At 50.2% G+C, this 16,707-nt stretch overlaps 3 protein-coding genes and 1 pseudogene across 15 annotated transcripts in view; 1 reads left to right on the plus strand and 3 right to left on the minus strand.

The window, feature by feature from the left end:
• Nucleotides 1-3,773, plus strand: part of PC (pyruvate carboxylase) — a 93,162-nt gene extending 89,389 nt beyond the window's left edge. For all 6 annotated transcript variants that reach the window (XM_039840748.1, XM_039840743.1, XM_039840749.1 and 3 more), the window contains 8 exons: nucleotides 239-395; nucleotides 998-1,238; nucleotides 1,373-1,622; nucleotides 1,841-2,085; nucleotides 2,170-2,349; nucleotides 2,436-2,684; nucleotides 2,948-3,088; nucleotides 3,165-3,773. In XM_039840748.1, coding sequence (XP_039696682.1) covers nucleotides 239-395; nucleotides 998-1,238; nucleotides 1,373-1,622; nucleotides 1,841-2,085; nucleotides 2,170-2,349; nucleotides 2,436-2,684; nucleotides 2,948-3,088; nucleotides 3,165-3,413 — 1,712 coding nt within the window. In that variant the 3' untranslated portion in view covers nucleotides 3,414-3,773. The remainder of the gene's footprint in view (nucleotides 1-238; nucleotides 396-997; nucleotides 1,239-1,372; nucleotides 1,623-1,840; nucleotides 2,086-2,169; nucleotides 2,350-2,435; nucleotides 2,685-2,947; nucleotides 3,089-3,164) is intronic.
• A 1,675-nt stretch (nucleotides 3,774-5,448) lies between these two features.
• RCE1 (Ras converting CAAX endopeptidase 1) lies at nucleotides 5,449-8,601 on the minus strand. 4 transcript variants are annotated; one of them, XM_039840757.1, is made up of 8 exons: nucleotides 8,378-8,600; nucleotides 8,140-8,242; nucleotides 7,965-8,048; nucleotides 7,623-7,701; nucleotides 6,928-7,095; nucleotides 6,727-6,798; nucleotides 6,394-6,456; nucleotides 5,449-6,110 (listed from the first exon to the last, which is right to left on the minus strand). In XM_039840757.1, exons 1-8 carry the CDS (start codon nucleotides 8,560-8,562, stop codon nucleotides 5,875-5,877), a joined length of 990 nt encoding a protein of 329 aa, XP_039696691.1. In that variant the 5' UTR covers nucleotides 8,563-8,600; the 3' UTR covers nucleotides 5,449-5,874. The 4 variants fall into 4 exon arrangements, with proteins under 4 accessions (XP_039696691.1, XP_039696694.1, XP_039696693.1 ...); XM_039840760.1 differs by having other exon boundaries at nucleotides 7,965-8,044; nucleotides 8,378-8,462; XM_039840759.1 differs by lacking the exon at nucleotides 7,965-8,048 and having other exon boundaries at nucleotides 8,378-8,601.
• Nucleotides 8,602-8,618: 17 nt separating this feature from the next.
• TOP6BL (TOP6B like initiator of meiotic double strand breaks) overlaps nucleotides 8,619-16,707 on the minus strand; it is a 59,863-nt gene continuing 51,774 nt past the window's right edge. The window contains exons 14-16 of one of the 5 annotated variants that reach the window (XM_039840755.1): nucleotides 10,353-10,431; nucleotides 8,920-9,107; nucleotides 8,621-8,839 (exon numbers count right to left, since the gene is read on the minus strand). In XM_039840755.1, the coding sequence (XP_039696689.1) occupies nucleotides 8,780-8,839; nucleotides 8,920-9,107; nucleotides 10,353-10,431 (327 nt within the window). In that variant the 3' untranslated portion in view covers nucleotides 8,621-8,779. Of the gene's footprint in view, nucleotides 9,108-10,352; nucleotides 10,432-16,707 lie in introns of all 5 variants that reach the window. The other 4 variants (XM_039840754.1, XM_039840753.1, XM_039840752.1 and 1 more) reach the window with 4 other exon arrangements.
• Nucleotides 15,723-16,357, minus strand: LOC120584783 (60S ribosomal protein L19-like; annotated as a pseudogene).

Genomic DNA, 16,707 nt, shown 5'->3' on the forward strand with positions numbered 1-16,707 from the left:
CGCTGACTTACAGCACAGAGAATGCACTGGGAGCTGTCAGAGCAGGCTCAGAACAGTGAGCTGAGCTGCCGAGATCAGCAAAGGAAAAAGCCTATGGGGGGCTGCATGGGAATGTGAGGGACCCTGAAGATAAGCAGGACCTGGCATTAGGGCCAGAGCCTCAGGCCACCGAGCTGCAGGGTGTGGTGGGGTCCCCTGGGTGTTTGGGGCTGACCTGGGCTTCTTGGTCACTGTACAGGAGCCACGTTTGACGTTGCGATGCGCTTCCTGTACGAGTGCCCTTGGCGGCGTCTGCAGGAGCTCCGGGAGCTCATCCCCAACATCCCGTTCCAGATGTTGCTGCGGGGGGCCAATGCCGTGGGCTACACCAACTACCCCGACAATGTGGTCTTCAAGTGAGCCTGGGGTTGGGTGGGTAGATACCATACAGCATGGCCCAGCAGGTGCCAGGCCACATTGCAGTGGCCTGTGCTCCCCACAGCAGGCTCGAAACCAAGCCTTCTGGTAGCTGCACCCAGTGAGGGCTGCTATTGGAAATATGAAGTGTAGAAATGTAGTCAGAGAACTGGAAGGGCTTCTAGATCATGGGGCAGAGAGGCCCCACGAAGGCAGGTGACTTGTCCCAGGCCACACGGTGTAGAGCTGGGGCAGAACCCAGCATCAAGACTCCCCGTTCAGTGCTCTTTCTCCCTCAGCCTGCCAGTCCTTTGCAAAGAATGCCCAGCTAATCTAATCCTTCTGACCTGGGCACAACTAGCATAGGAAAGCTCTGTGCCAGATGCCTCTGGGGAGACCCTGCCCAGCTCAGCTGCTTGTAGGAAAGGTCTTGTCCACACTGTGGTGCCCCGCTCCCACTGATCCTGTGGGTACCACGATTCCTGCCAGGCCAGACCCTCAGAACTCATCCCCCAGGGACCACAGGGGGGCCAGGAGCTTGAGAAGGAGGTGCAGCGGGGAGTGAGGATGGGGCTAACCCCGGGCTCTCCTACCCACTCAGGTTCTGTGAGGTGGCCAAGGAGAATGGCATGGATGTCTTCCGGGTCTTTGACTCCCTCAACTACCTGCCCAATTTACTGCTGGGCATGGAGGCAGTAGGCAGTGCTGGAGGCGTGGTGGAGGCTGCCATCTCCTACACGGGTGACGTGGCCAACCCCAGCCGCACCAAATACTCGCTGCAGTACTACATGGACTTGGCAGAAGAGCTGGTGCGAGCCGGCACCCACATCCTGTGCATCAAGGTGCCTGGGCCCAGCCCACCTCCAGCAGTCCCACTTTCCCATCCCCCGCCTCCCTAACACCTTTGCCCCTCATCTCCCCACCATGCACACATCGGGTCTTCCTCTTACCACCTTTGTCTCTCCTCTTCCCCCAGGACATGGCAGGGCTGCTGAAGCCAGCAGCCTGCACCATGCTGGTCAGCTCTCTCCGGGACCGCTTCCCCGACCTTCCACTGCACATCCACACCCACGACACGTCAGGGGCAGGCGTGGCAACCATGCTGGCCTGTGCCCAGGCCGGGGCCGATGTGGTGGATGTGGCAGCTGATGCCATGTCTGGGATGACTTCACAGCCCAGTATGGGGGCCTTGGTGGCCTGCACCCAAGGCACTCCCCTAGAAACAGGTAGGAAGAGCAGCAGCCCGTGGCCTCCTCCCTTTCAAAGCCACAGCCCCCATCAGTCCCAGCAGTCTGGCATATCCTAGAATCCAGATGCTCTTGCCTGGCCCTGCCTCCCATCACTCAAGCTGAGATGGGACCTGAGCTGGCCCCAGGGTCCTGGGAAGAGCAGCTGAGAGTTTGGCACATTCCCAAGCTCTCCCCTGCCTCTGGTCTCCCTGCAGGGGTGCCCCTGGAGCGCGTGTTTGACTATAGTGAGTACTGGGAGGGGACCCGGGGACTGTATGCGGCCTTTGACTGCACGGCCACCATGAAGTCTGGCAATTCGGACGTGTATGAGAATGAGATCCCAGGGGGCCAGTACACCAACCTGCACTTCCAGGCACACAGCATGGGGCTTGGCTCCAGGTTCAAGGAGGTCAAGAAGGCCTACGTGGAAGCCAACCAGATGCTTGGTGATCTCATCAAGGTGAGCCAGGCCAAGTGCCCTTACCCCGGCTTCGGTACCTCCATAAGGTACCTGGCACCCTAACCCAGGGGCTCTTCTCCTTAGGTGACACCCTCCTCCAAGATCGTGGGGGACCTAGCCCAGTTCATGGTGCAGAATGGGTTGACCAGAGCAGTGGCTGAGGCCCAGGCAGAAGAGCTGTCCTTCCCCCGCTCCGTGGTGGAGTTTCTGCAGGGCTACATCGGCATCCCCCACGGGGGATTCCCTGAGCCCCTTCGCTCCAAGGTAGGGACCAAGGTGGGGACAGCCCGGCCCAGTGTGAGGCGGGGTTGGGGGCGGGAATCGTGCCTGATCCTCTGCTCTGTCCCCAGGTGCTAAAGGACCTGCCAAGGGTGGAGGGGCGGCCCGGAGCCTCCATCCCTCCCCTGGATCTGCAGGCGCTAGAGAAGGAGCTGACAGAGCGGCACGGAGAGGAGATGACCCCAGAGGACGTGCTCTCCGCAGCCATCTACCCCGATGTCTTTTCCAACTTCAAGGACTTCACTGCTACCTTTGGTCCCCTGGATAGCCTCAATACCCGCCTCTTCCTTCAGGGACCCAAAATCGCAGAGGAGTTTGAGGTCAGTGGCTCTGGCACCTACATACACTCCACTCCAAGACCCCCCGCCCCCACTTCCCTAAGGACCCTAGTACATCTAGCGCTCCAGACTTTGGCTTGGCCGTCACCAGCCCCAAGAGCTATGAGTGCACAAAGTACACTTGGGAAACTGGGGAGCTAGGCCTTTATAAGTTGAGGAGCTGAGACCCAAGGTGGAGGGACTTGGTCAGGAGCTACTCCCCTCCCACCTGCCCCCCAGCTCTGCGCTTCCACTTTCTCCTGCAGGTGGAGCTGGAAAGAGGCAAGACCCTGCACATCAAAGCCCTGGCCATAACTGACCTGAACCGGACTGGACAGAGGCAGGTCTTCTTCGAGCTCAATGGACAGCTGCGGTCCATTCTGGTCAAGGACACTCAGGCCATGAAGGTACAGTTCCCCCTACACTGGCTAGGTGGTGGGACAGGAGGGGCCTGGTGTCTCATGTCCCCTCTGCCCTGTTCAGGAGATGCACTTCCACCCCAAGGCCCTAAAGGATGTGAAGGGCCAGATCGGGGCACCCATGCCTGGAAAGGTGATAGACATCAAGGTGGCGGCAGGGGCCAAGGTGGCCAAAGGTCAGCCCCTGTGTGTGCTCAGTGCCATGAAGATGGAGACTGTGGTGACTTCACCCATGGAGGGCACTGTCCGCAAGATCCACGTAACCAAGGACATGATACTGGAGGGTGACGACCTCATCCTGGAAATTGAGTGACCTTGCCCCAGACTCGCAGGCTGGCCATCCCCACCCCAAGCCTTCTAGAGATGCTGTGCTGCCAGGGCAGGCCCGGGCTAGCCAGTGCCTGACCCTGGAGTTCCTGTCCTCAGCTGCTTGTGGCAAGAGACACTGCCCGTGGTGGCCCATTTCCTTTCTCCAGCCATCTCTCTTTTCCCTGCTGGTGGACACTCACATATTCACCTCTTGCCAAGTGAGGGTCCTATCCTTGCTGGAGACTACAGGCCACGGTGGGCCTAGGATCCGCGGGAGCAGGTTCAGGGGTCTGACCTCCTTGGGGGAGACCTAAGCCCCAGATCCTGAGAACTTTGCTCAATAAAACTGGCTTTTCCTGCCTTCCATGCCGGGTCCTTTGCAGCCCACCTGTGTGCCATTTGGCAGAGGGGCAGGGCTGCCTCTTGACTCCCCAGGCTAGTTGGATCTTCCTCCTTGGAGGGTAGCGAGGATGACAGTGGCCTTGGTTTAAGCTGCCAGAATGCCTCCTATATACACACCCCAAACAGGATTAGCTAGTTGTTACTGAGAGCTTAAGGGCGAGGTGGGGTGGAGGGACTGTTCTAAGCACCTGACATGTAATTAATTCAGGGAATCAAACTTCACCCATTTTATGGACACAGAAATGGACCCACAGAAAGGTTAAGTGACTTGTCCAGGACCCCACAGCTAGTAAGAGAGGGTTCAAACCCAGGCTGTCGGTGGACTTGCTTTCTAGCCACACCGCTTGACCTTCTAAACCCAGGTTCTACCTCCCACCCCATTCGTTCAGGTCTGGACGCAAACAGGCACCACCTTCTGGGAGGTGGCTGAGACCCTGGATGTGGGAACTTTTGAGTGTGAGGATTCTGGGGAGAGGTGAGTGCACTGGATTCTGAGTCCCTGGATCTCATTCTGCCCACGCCCCACGAGTACTCGCAGGAGCATCCTAATCCCGAGTCCCCGTCCTCTCGCCCTGCTTGCACCACTGTACTGCTGCCCACCGCAAAGGTGAGGATGGCCAGTGAGGTGAAAGGTGGAGCAGGAGCATGGGAAAGGGGAGCAGTAGGGCCCAGATACCCCAACACTCCAGGGAACCATCCCAGCCCCCTGTCAGCCAGTGCTCCTGGGGTGGGCCTGGGCTTCCTCCTCCTTGGACTCCAAGATCCCACAGGTACCCTCTGAATGGGCCCATGCTCACCCCCTCTGCCTCTCTGATAGCTGCTGCACAGAACTTGCTAGCAAAGTTCGTGTGTGACTGTCAAGATGCCCTTTTAGATCCAAGTGAACACAGTTTTAGTCATGGCCAACCTGGGGGTGCCAGGGGAGTGACTGCGCATTTGTTTCCTCTCCTCCAACCACCAGCCCGAGGGAAGGGGACTCAGTACCCTCCCTTGAGTCTGGAATAGGACCTGAAAACCATTCGCAACACATGAGAAGAGAAAACAGGATTCTAAGAACGAACCTTGAGTCAGTGTTGCTCAGCAGGGTTGCGGCTGCTCCCAGGGCTGCAGCCTTTGTCCCAGGTTCCTCCAGAGACCACACAAGCAACACGGTGGCAGAGGTCCAATGTAGAAAGAGCCAGGAAAGCCTCTACTCTCAGGTGACTCTGAGCTGGTTCCTCTTCCATTTGGACCTATTTCTTGTGTAATGTACACTGGTAGGCATGGGGAGATCCTGGTGAAAGCCCCACAGTGGACCTTCCACCCTCTCAGGACACAGGCTGCAGGCTCCATTGCTGGAGTCAGGGCCCTGGGTCTCACTTCCCGACACTGGTAGCCAAGTTACAGGCCCCATGATGTGGTGGGCTCACACCTGGTACCTGCAGTCCTAGGCTCACCTGTGCTAGAACCTGGGGCCTGGCTCAGGAAGGAGGAAGCTACAAGACCCAAGGCAGCCAAAGGCCCCCTCATCCTGCCCCCTACCAGGTAACTGTCCTTACCAGGCTGACCTGCCCAGAGGTTAGTGTCCAAGGCAGCTGGCAGAGATAGTGGGCATACTCCCAAGACCCCAAATAGACTAAATTCCTGAAGGTCCAAGGCCATGTTACCCAAGTTAAATCTCTTTAATATCCCAATACAAAGTCCTGATGCAAAAAGACAATGAGAAAACCCTGGGAAGTTGAGGGCAGGGGTTCTGTAAATCCCACCCCCAGCAGCTTTTCAGGGGCAGAGGAGCTCAGAGAAGCAGTAGTCCAAAATGAGGAAGGGAGTGCATGGCTCCTGGGACCTGCTCCTTGTCCCCTCACTCCCAGCTGCTCCTCAACCCCCTCTAGAGAGGGGCCGCACCCTTGGGTAGCTGCTCCTTTCTCTTGGTCCCTGGGATTCAACTACCTCTGGCTTCAATCCCCTACAAAAATTCCTGAGATCTCGGGGACCCTGGCCAACTCCTCCCCTGCAGTACCCCTGGACGGGGAGGGGCTGGGGAGCCCCATGAGAGTTCACACAAGTGTGTAAAGAAGCATGCGTCAGGAGCACAGGGGAGCCTCTGAGTCCCCTGCCCGCTCCAAAAGCACACAAAGGGGAAGACTGCCGTAGAGCTTGGGGTCCGTGAGGGGCTGGAGCAGAAGCAGGAAGAGTCCTACACCCAAGGCATAGCCAGCCAGCAGGGGCCGCCTCTGTGGATGCTCCAGGGCTGCGCACACCGCAGGAAAGCCCATATAATTGCAGAAGGAGTGGCAGAGAACTGGCCCAATCAGGTGTCCTGGGGAGGAGAGACAGCAGCTCACAGAGCAGCCCCATCACCTCTGCGGGCCCTTCCAGGGCTAATGATCCTCATCCCCTGAAAAGGGACCGATGCCCCACACATCCACCCACACACCATGGCTTCTGCTTCCTTCTACCTCTCAGACCTCACCACGCTGAGGGCCCCAGGACTGTGGTTAAAAAAAAACGTCATTCCTAGAATAAACACAGGCTTCCCATTCTCCCACCCATTCTTGTGGGCCCCTGAGCCCCCGGGGACCCATGAGAGACTGAGGACCAACCTGTGCGGATGAAGAGGAAAGCAGTGTAGGCACCGAAGACAGCTGTGTAGGAGAACTGGAACGCTGGAGACGGGGAGGCCGCGAGTGACCACACCTGTATGCCCTTCCTGTCCCAGCACTGCACACCCATCCGCCAGGGACATCCCCTTCCCCCTGGGGGCGGTGGCTGCCTGCCCCAGCACCTATGGCTGTCCTCTACACCCCAACTCCCATGGTCAGAAGCCCCTCCAAATACTATAGTACTGTTCCCAACTATCCCTCCAGAGTGGCCATCAGGGACACCCTCACACACCCTAACCCAGGACTGCCCCAGGCACGCTCTCTAGGACTCACCGGCAGACAAGAAGATGCTCCCCACACTGCTCTGGCGGAAACGAAGCTGCTCAAAAATGTGGTGAAAATGGGCTGAAAGGAAAGCGAGAACCATGTCACATTCCTCCCAGCCTGCCCTACAGACCCTACCCGTGTCCCTAATCCCCATTCTCAGCTCTCATGCTGGGAACATCTCAACAGGACCAGGCTGGACAGACTCACCAACTCCAAAGAAAAGTGGGCAGGTGAACACAGCAGGGCCCAGGCCTGTACACGGTGCTAACATGGGCAGCATGCAGGCCCGGAACACCAGCTCCTCTGTCAGGGGTGCAATCACCTGGTTCCGCAGCCAACGCATGTCCGTGAGGCAGCGGGCCCAGGAGCGAGGGGCTAGAGAGGAGATTCAGAATAAGCAGTGAGTGAGTTATTGAACAGAAAGACCGTCCTTAGAGGCCACAAGGGCCCCTCTCCCACACCCTTTTCCTGGACAAACTCAGGTTAGGCATCAATACTCCTGAGAACAGGTAAGGGTAGAGCTTTGTTTATCAAGTCCACCTTAAGGCAATGTCTCAAGAGAACTGAACAGAAAGGCATTAGTAGCTGAAGCAGGATATCCTGGTAGTAAACTCTGGAAATATCAAAATGTGTCCAAGACCAGCTTTGGTTTGGAGTGGCCAAAAGTTAGGGGAAGCAGCGGCCAATGCTCTCTAGTCCACACCAAGTACTGCTGGAGGTCCCTAGAAGGCTCCTTGGATACCAGGGGCCAACTCTTTGAGGCCTCCCGCTACATGTTCCCATTTTACTGATGTAGAAACACAACATCTCACTTCACATGTTCAAGTCCCATCGTGAGCCCGAGGAATGCCTTTGTTCTGGACTGCCTGTGCCTGCTTTTCCCCTCAGCTTTGAGAACTCACCTAAGACAACCTTCAACCCATCTGCCAGGTCACAGGGGCAATCCATAGAGAGTTGCATAAGTGGGCCCAGAAAAAGAATCTGGAGGCAGAAAAACGAGAGCAATCAAAAGGAAGGCTTAAACCATAATCCACTGCCCTTATCCAGACAAGGCTTCATGAGACTTCAAGCTTCCAGTGCTCATCCTGAATTGCCCCCCCATGCAGATCCAAGGGCCTCGAGCCATCTTACAGTTCCTATCTCCCATCACTCAAAAACTGGACACAATCAAGATAAGAAAAAGGGTCACAGAAAGGAGCATCATGCTGCCAACAAAGGAGATAAGGAAGGAGAGAGGGGCTCACCATGGTCAGCAGCAGGGGCAGCAGTGCTGCTGGGAAAATGCCCTCCAGTCTGAAGCCCATCAGGCTGAGCAGGGATGTGCCTGGCTGAGCCACAGGAAAGGGGGCATCAGTCTTGCTTCCTCCCCCAAACCCGCTGAGATCTCTCCCGTTGCCCTCTGCCCCGCCTCCTTCGCACCTGGATGCCTGTGAGTTCCCTCCAGAGTAGTACGCAGAGGGGCGAGAGGCTGGACACCACCAGGACACTGGTGAAGCGCCGCTTGATGACGGCAGGGTGGTCCCTACGAAGAAGACAGAAAGTTCAGGGGGCCCACTGCCGCCGCCTGACAGCGCGACCCCGCCCCCGATTCGCCCAAGCCCCGCCCACAACCCCGCCCCGTGGAGGCGCGGCTTCCTGCCGCGCGCAGCCCCCGCACCGAGGCAGCTCGCTCTTCCAGACGTAGAGGCTGCCCACGTAGGAGCAGGCGAGGCTGAGGCAGGAGAACACGGACACCCAGCAGCACAGCCCGGGGCCTGGACCGCCCAGAGCTGCCGACTCCGGTTGCCGCTCAGGCCGCGGCACCGACAGCAGGCGCAGTCCGTCCCCGCCCAGCGCCGCCATCGCGCCCGGACCCGCGGCGCTCACCAGTGACGCAATCCTGCCGCCACTCGCACCGCGCCTGCGGGAAGCTGGGGTGACGCCATCTGGCGGCGCGGATTCCCGGCCCCGCCCCGACAGAGACACACCAGGCGTCGGAGGAGTAAGTTTATTGAACTTCGGCAACGCGTGGCCCCTGCAGCCATCCGGCCGTCGTGGACGCGCGAGGAGAGGGTTCAGCTCAAGGGCCGGGACTCAACCACTCCGACAGGTTGGAGACCTCCTGCAGCCACAGCGCGTCCTGCGGGAAAGACGACCGGCGGGAGGACCTCTCGGCGAGCCCAGGTTCCCGCCCCTCCTGTGCAGCCCTCGCCAGGTTACCTCCAGGCCGCCCCCGGGGCCCGCCCTGCTTCTGCTGGGGGCCAGGGAGGCCGCGGGGGTCTCCGCACGGCGTGGGGCCGCCTCTGACGGGCCCGGGACCCTGGCAGCGTGGAAAGCCTGCGTCTCCTCCACGACCTGATGGAGGCTGCCCTTCTTGAGCCTCTTGCTTTCTGTTTGCCCGCTGGTCCCTAGGAGAAAACAGACTCACTTATCTTACTCTCACGGTCCTGGGCCAGACAGACCCTTGGGGGATTCCTGGGAGAAAGGGAGGAGCTGGGGCCAGCTCTGTCAGCCTTCCTACCTCAGAACCCTCTCATCAGGTCCGGTCCAGATCAAAGCCTGGCAGCTCCCGCTCTCCAGGTACAGTCTGAGGCTGCAGAATGGTTCACGGTCTCCCTATCCCCCTTGAGCAGGGCCTGGGAAACGGCATCTGGGATTGTACCAAACTCTCACTCGGGGCTCACTGCACACAAATTCTTCGTGGAGTCTGTACTATCCAGCTTCTCCCCTGCGAGGCTGGTCACCTTGCCAGAAAGCTGGCCTCACCTCTCCCATTGCTGCTCATGCTGCATGAGGCAGTGCCTATAGGCTGCCCTCCTACTATAAACCTGACTTACTTGTGCAAATTTATTTATTTATTTTTATTTTATTTTTTACAAATTTAAAGCACAGTTTTATCACACAGTGCATCCCTGCTAGTCTGGCTCTTTTAGAGACAGATGAGCCAAGCTGCCTGGGTTTGAATTCTGGCTCTACCATTTATTAGCTGCGTGACCTCTGGTAAGTTTGACATCTCTGGGCCTCAGGTTTCCTCATCTGTAAAATCAGAATAGTACTTACACCTCATAGGATTATTTTGAGATTGAAGAGCATCAATACATTTAAAAAGTTTAGAATGGTGCTTGGCACCTATACCATTGCAGGTTCAAGCACCAGTAACTATGGTTATTTCCAGCCATATACACATACACGCCTGCCGCTGCTGCCCCTGAATGCTGTTTAAGTATTGGAGGGGGGAAGACTTCAGTATGATCACCATCATCACATCACACACTGACACCTCCACATAACACATATCAAGGTTGAAATGGTGTCTGCGTCCAGGAACAGCCTCCAGAGCCCCAAACAGCAGCAATCAAAACCAGGGAGAGCCACAGCATCAACATATAATGATGAAAAGACATGAAGGAACCAACTCGATTCAGGGTCTCATCCCATCATGCATCTATCTGTACCTGCAAACACATTTCTAGTCCTATTATACTAGCTTTTGGAATGGAATGCCTCTTGCTACCCCAGAACACCCACACAAGCGTTGGGAGCCAACCAAATCCCAGGACACTGTCCTGGAAGGTACAGTTTGAAAGCCCAAAGTCATGCTTTTTTACTTCCCAACTTTGATCCAGAGCTCACCTGAAAAGCCAAACCCTTACCTGCAAGGAGCTCCAGGCTGCTGCTCTCATGTGTATCTTCTGTGTTTTCCTCTGCATCATTTTTCTCTGGGAGCAGCTGCTTAAGAAATTAGAAGTCCGGTTAGTTTTGCAGAAGCGTGGGTGGGCCCCAGTGAGATGAGTGTGCCTGGGGCTTTGTTTATCTCACAGGGCTATCTACCCTCACCCGCTTAATTCCTGGCTCATGTGAATCCCCCTAACCCAGCCCCCAACTTTCAAGGCTTCCTTCCACTGTAGCTTTTGAAGCTCGCTCCAGCATTTCCTGCCTCCTCTGGACTCCTGTCCCCTCCTGTCGGCCCCATTCCTCGGGCTCTGCAGTATGCACTGCATGCCCCTGTTCATCATTTTTATATGTGGATGTCCATTTTCTACATCTTACATTCCTTGAAAGGTAAGGTTCATCATGCCTACATCTCTTTACAGCTTGCACAGGGTAGATGCTCAACAAATGACTGACTAGGTCAAACCTGGGAAGCCACAGGGCACCTTTTATAGTCTCAGTAGCCTTTCACAGCCTTGCAACACATTTCAATTTGTACAGAGAAACAAAGGTACTAAGATCAGAAACCAATCCTCTTAGCTCCTTGTTTTTTAAGAATATAAGTGTATAAAAATAGATACCCTCTTTATCAAAATTAAAAATTTTTGTGCTTCAGTGGACACTATAGAGAAAGTGCAAAGTCAGCACAGGAATGGGAAAAAAATATTTGCAAATCATATCTGATAAGGAACTTGTATCCAAAATAAAGAATTTATAATTCAACAATAAAATAACCCAATTCAAAATTGGGTTGCCAAAGGATTTGAATAGACATTTCTCCAAAGAAGAGTTACAGATGGCCAATATGCACATGAAAAGATGCTCAACATCATTTGCATTAAGGAAATGCAAATCAAAACCACTATTAGATGGTTTACCCCCACTATGATGGTAATAATAATAGGCGATAACAACTGTTGGTGAGGATACAGAAAATCTGAAACCTTTATTCAGTACCAGTGGGAAAGTAAAATGGTACAGCTAGTTTGGAAAACAGTTTAGAAGTTCCTCAGTTACACGACCCAGCAACTCTCCTAGGTATATACCCAAAAAGATACAAATGTGTCCACACAAAAATATTCATAGTAACATTATTCATAATAGCCAAAAAATGGAAATAACACAAATGTCCATCAACTGATGGAGGAAAAAAATGTGGTACAGTAATCCCACCTTATCCATGGTTTCGCTTTCATATAGTTTCAGTTATGAAAGTATATGAAAGGTCTCAAGGTCAACTGCAGTCCAAAAAATTACATGGAAAATTCAAGAAATAGGCAATTCGTTAAGTTTTAAATTGCACACCATTCTGAGTAGCCTGATGAAATCTCACGTTGCCTCTCCATTCCACTGGGAAATGCATCATCCCTTTGTCCGTGTCACCAGGCTGTAGGTGCTACCTGCTCATTAGTCACATAATAGCCATCTCAGCTATCAGACTGAATGTCATGGTATCATGGTGCTTGTGTTCAAGTAGCCTTTATTTTACTTAGTAAATCGATAAGTTAATTCCTTTAAATGACAAGGAATGCATGTATAGGGAAAAACGGTGTATATATAGGGTTCAGTATGACCTGTGGTTTCAGGCATCCACTGGGGGTCTTGGAACATATCCCCCAAGGATAAGAGGGAACAGCTGTATATCTATAAAATGGAATATTGTCCAACCGTAAAAAAAGAATGCAGTATTGTTACATGTTACAACATGGATGAACCTTGAAAATATGCTAAATGAAGTCGGACACAAAAAACCATTTATTGTATGATTCTATTTATATGAAATATCCAGTATGGGCAGATCCATAGAGATGGTAAGTAGATTAGTGGTTGGCAGGGAATGGGAGGTGGGAGACTTGGGACTGACTGCAAATGAGATTTTCTTTTTGGCATGACGGAGATATTCTAGAATTTACTGGTGATGACTGCACAACACAGTAAATATACTTAAAACCACTGAATTGTACAATTTAAAATGGTAAATTTTATGGTACATGAGTTATAGCTCAAAAAATATTCTATCATATATTGTTTACTAAAGTAAGTTTCAATTTCTAAGTAATTACATTCCAAGGAACAGAAAGGTTGTAAAGATGGCCCTAAAAGAGTGAAATAGAGTATTACAAAAATTTCCAAACATTTTTTTTTTTTTTTCCTGAGAGAAAGCTTATTGTTTTACTTCATTCTAGCCTGGAAAATCTCATGTAATAGACAAACTTTTCTCCTACCTTGAAATTGGTCTCACCAAGGAAATACCCACATTCAGAAATAAAGCTCTGAGCCCTAGGGGAGCCCTGCACACCGCTCAACAGGTCCCCTTAAGGACATTTAGTTCTGGTCTTCCCCACTGCCCCTGGGGAACAATACTTTTCCTTAGAAAGTGCCTCCCTGTTACTGATACTGCTTATTCTGGGTTTAAGTTTCCAGTCCCTGCACACATCTATGACATTAAGCCCTGGAACACTATCTTGTCTACTGCTTCATAGCCCACTGTCCTGCTCCAACACCCAGGCTGAAAATCTCTACTCCTGTCATGACTGTTCCCTGAACTTATTCTATAATGCTCTAAAAACATATTCTCTCATTTCTTCCATTCTCCATAAGCTATATAATAGCCATAGATGGTTTTATTCTGTATTACTCGAAGTCAGCTATTCTACTTTACCTGTTGAGAAATAGAAATTGAGGGACTGGTTGGTCTAGAGGTAAAAGAATTTGACCTATCATTGATCTTGCAGTTTTTAGCCGAAGCCACTGGGTGCCACTCTTGTGCCACTAACAAGTCATTTATCACTAACTGCCCATTATCAGAGAGAAACAGTAATGATCTTGAGTGGCCTTGGATCTCTCATCTGTTCTGCACTTGTGATCCAGTCCTATATGGCAACAATGTTTCTAGGCTACGGAGCCAGGAGACCTCAGTACACATCTTAGCCTTGTCTTTTGCTGACTCTGTGATTCTGAGCAAATTAGAAAAGTTCCCTAACTGGTTTCTTCATATATAAAATGGGAAAACTACAGTCTACCTTAAAGGATATTGGTGGAGAGTAAAGTGAAAATCTTGACACAGATTAGGGATTCAATAAGTGTTCCTTTTAAGACCTATGACTACAGGTAAGACCTTAGTTAGGTTCACTAGCCATCTGCCCAGTTATGGGGCTATGAATGGGCTATGAGTGATCACTACAGCAACAGAACGGGGCAAAAGAAGTCCTATCCTTTTGAGATCTCACTGGGATATCAAGCAGACCCAAGCCAAAGGACTTCACTGGCTGAAATACTTCTAGATCCTTCTAGATCCTATATATCCCAGGTCCTATGATAATGGCATATGCTTTACCCTGAAACTATCCCTAGAAATCTAAAGATGCAGATGGCTGTCTGAATTGAATAGTGTTCAAGTAGCCCCCTCAAAGATATCTCCAAGTCTTAAACCCCAAAACCTGTGAATGTAACCTTATTCGGAAAAGGGATCTTTGCAGATGTAATTAAGGATGTTAACAGAAGATCATCGTGACTAAAGTAGGCCCTAAAGCAGTGACAGGTGTCATTTAGAGAAAGGCAGAGGAAAATTTGAGAGACAAAAGGGAAAGGCTATATGAAGATGGAGACAGAGATGAGAGTGATATGGCCACAAGCCAAGGAATATCTCGAGCTGCTAGAGCTGGAAAGATTAAGGAAGGGTTCTCCCTTAGAGCCTTTGGAGGAAGTGTGGCCCTGCCAACACCTTGATTTCCAACTTCTGTACTCAAAAACTGGGATAAATTTATTTTTTCAAATTTGTGATAATTTGTTATAGCATCCATAGGGAACTGATAACAGTGGGCATTCACTTTTATTTGCTAAAGTTGTGGGAAAACCAGCAAGCGATCTGCAGTGAGCCAGCTGAAAGGAACAGCAGATGCATTCCTAGGAAGGTGCTTCCTGAAAGGTACAAATAGCCATGGAAAAAGGTGTGGTAAAAGGAGCATTTACAAGAGATTCACTGCTGCCCTCTGCCTTTTGACTACAAAGCAGAGGAGGATAGGCAAATCAATGAGATGCTGTGATCCTTTGGTGCCTAGGCACCTAAACTTCTCCATCCAAGTAGGCAAGCAAAAGTAGGGGAGGGAGAGAAAAGCAGAAGAGCTAAAGGCCCTGTTATTCTCTTATAAACAGTGTCTATAATTTTTTTATAACAAGTTTGAGATATAACTTGCATATAAACAATAAACTGCATATATATAAAATGTACAATTTGATTAAATTTTAACATATGTACATACTTGCGAAACCATCACCACAATCAAGATAATGAATGTTGTCTATCACCCTCAAAAGAATCCTCTGTCCTTAATAATCACTCTTTCCAACTCCTGTATCTTCCATCTTTAAGCAACCGTTGGTCTGTAACTACAGATTAGCTGACATTTTATAGAATTTTACATAAATGCAATCATAATATGAACTCTCGTATTTCCAGGTTTTTTTATTCAACATAGCTATTTAGAGATTCATCCGTATTATTGTATCAATAGTTCATTCCTTTTATTACTGAGTAGTTTTCCCTTGAATGGACATACTACCATTGTTTATCCATTTACCTGTTGACACGGGTTGTTCTCAGGTTTTGGCTATTACAAATATGGCAGAGATACCATGAACATTAGCATATGAGGTTTTGTATGGACATATGCTTTCATTTCTCTTGGGTAAATACCTAGGAATAGAATGGCTGGGTCAGATGACGACTGTATATTTAACTTTTTAAGAAACTATCAAACTCTCCTCCAAAGTGGTTATAACATTTTTCATTCTTACAAATGGGATATAAAAGCTCCTCCACATCCTTGCCAACACCTGGTATGGTCAGTCTTTTTAGTCCAAGTGGGTGTGAAATAGTATCTTATTGTAGTTTTGATTTGCATTTCCTTAATGACTAATGAAGTTGAGCATCTTTCTTATATGTTTATTCACTGTTTGTATCTCTTTTGTGAAATGTGTATTCAAAGGTTTTGCCCATTAAAAAAGAAAGCAAACTTGTTTTATTGAGTTTTGAGAATTTTTAAATATTCTGAATATCGTGGTAATGTTTTTAACTAAAATTCAACTTCTTTAATAGACATAGAGCTATCAGGTATATAGAGTAATAGCAGTACTCTTCATGAGTGAACTTCAGGAATTTGTCTTTCAAGGAATTTGTCCATTTAATCTTACCAAATTTACTGCAGTAAAGTTGTTTATAATATTCCTTCATAATATTTTTTTTAAGGCAGATAAAGGCAATTTTATTGAATGATTGATCTATATAATCGCCAAGGCCACTATGTACAGTTAAGAGAAGTGGTGCTTTATTTCTCAGTCTCTTCTTCCTGGGACAGAGTCTTAACGATTTCCTCCTTCTTGGCCTGGAGCCGCCCTTCACAGTGCTTGCTTGCTTCCTTGGTCTTAGACCTGCGGGCCTCAGCTTAGTCAGCCAGAAGTTTCTTGAGAGCCTTGTTGCCTTCAGCTTGTGGATGTGTTCCATGAGAACCTACTTGTTTTTGAACACATTACCCTTCACTTTCAGGTACAGGCTGTGATACATGTGGTGATCAATCTTCTTAGATTTATGGTATCTTCTGAGCACTCAGCGAAGCATTCTCATCCTCCTCATCCAGGTTACCTTCTCAGGCATTCGAGCATTGGCAGTACCCTTTTGCTTACCTTTGCCTGTATGCCTGCTCTTACTACGGACCAATGTGTTTTTCTGGCATCGCGCTTGGGAATGGAGAATCACAGGCTTCCGGATGATCGGTCCATCTTTGATCAGCTTCCGAATCTGCTGACAAGAGTAGGCATTGGCGATTTCATTGGTCTCACTGGGGTCCAACCAGACCTTCTTTTTGCCACAGCACAGAACACTGGAGGCAAGCCTCTTCTGAAGCCTGAGCATACTCATAGCTGTGACCACAGCAGAGAAGGGAAAGGTCTTTCATAATACTTTTAATATCTGATGCCATCTCTCTAATTTCTGATAGTGGCAATGTGTGTCTTCTTTTTATCCTTAATAGTCTGGCTAAATGTTTATCAATCTTTTCAGTTTCATTTAAGTTTCACTGAATTTTCTCTATTGTTTTTCTGTTGTCTAATTTATTGACTTCCACTCAGATCTTTATTATGTCTTCTGTTTTAATTTGCTTTTCTTGTTTTAGTTTAAGTTGGAAGCTGAGGTCATTGATTTGAGACCTTTTTGTTTTCTAACAAAGACATTTTTCCCTCTAAGTACTGCATTTACTACATCTCACAAATTTTGATAATTTGCATTTTTATTTTAATTAC

Source organism: Pteropus medius, unplaced genomic scaffold, assembly GCF_902729225.1.
Source record: "Pteropus medius unplaced genomic scaffold, Ma_sr-lr_union100, whole genome shotgun sequence".
Lineage (NCBI taxonomy): Eukaryota > Metazoa > Chordata > Mammalia > Chiroptera > Pteropodidae > Pteropus > Pteropus medius.

Excerpts from the sequence above, each read along its gene's own strand:
- RCE1 (XM_039840757.1), bottom strand. The coding sequence starts at position 8,562 with ATGGCGGCGCTGGGCGGGGACGGACTGCGCCTGCTGTCGGTGCCGCGG. Across the intron at positions 7,096-7,622 it reads TGGGTTGAAGGTTGTCTTAG|CCCCTCGCTCCTGGGCCCGC; the intron begins GTGAGTTCTCAA and ends TCTCCTCTCTAG. Across the intron at positions 6,111-6,393 it reads TTTCCTCTTCATCCGCACAG|GACACCTGATTGGGCCAGTT; the intron begins GTTGGTCCTCAG and ends TCTCCTCCCCAG.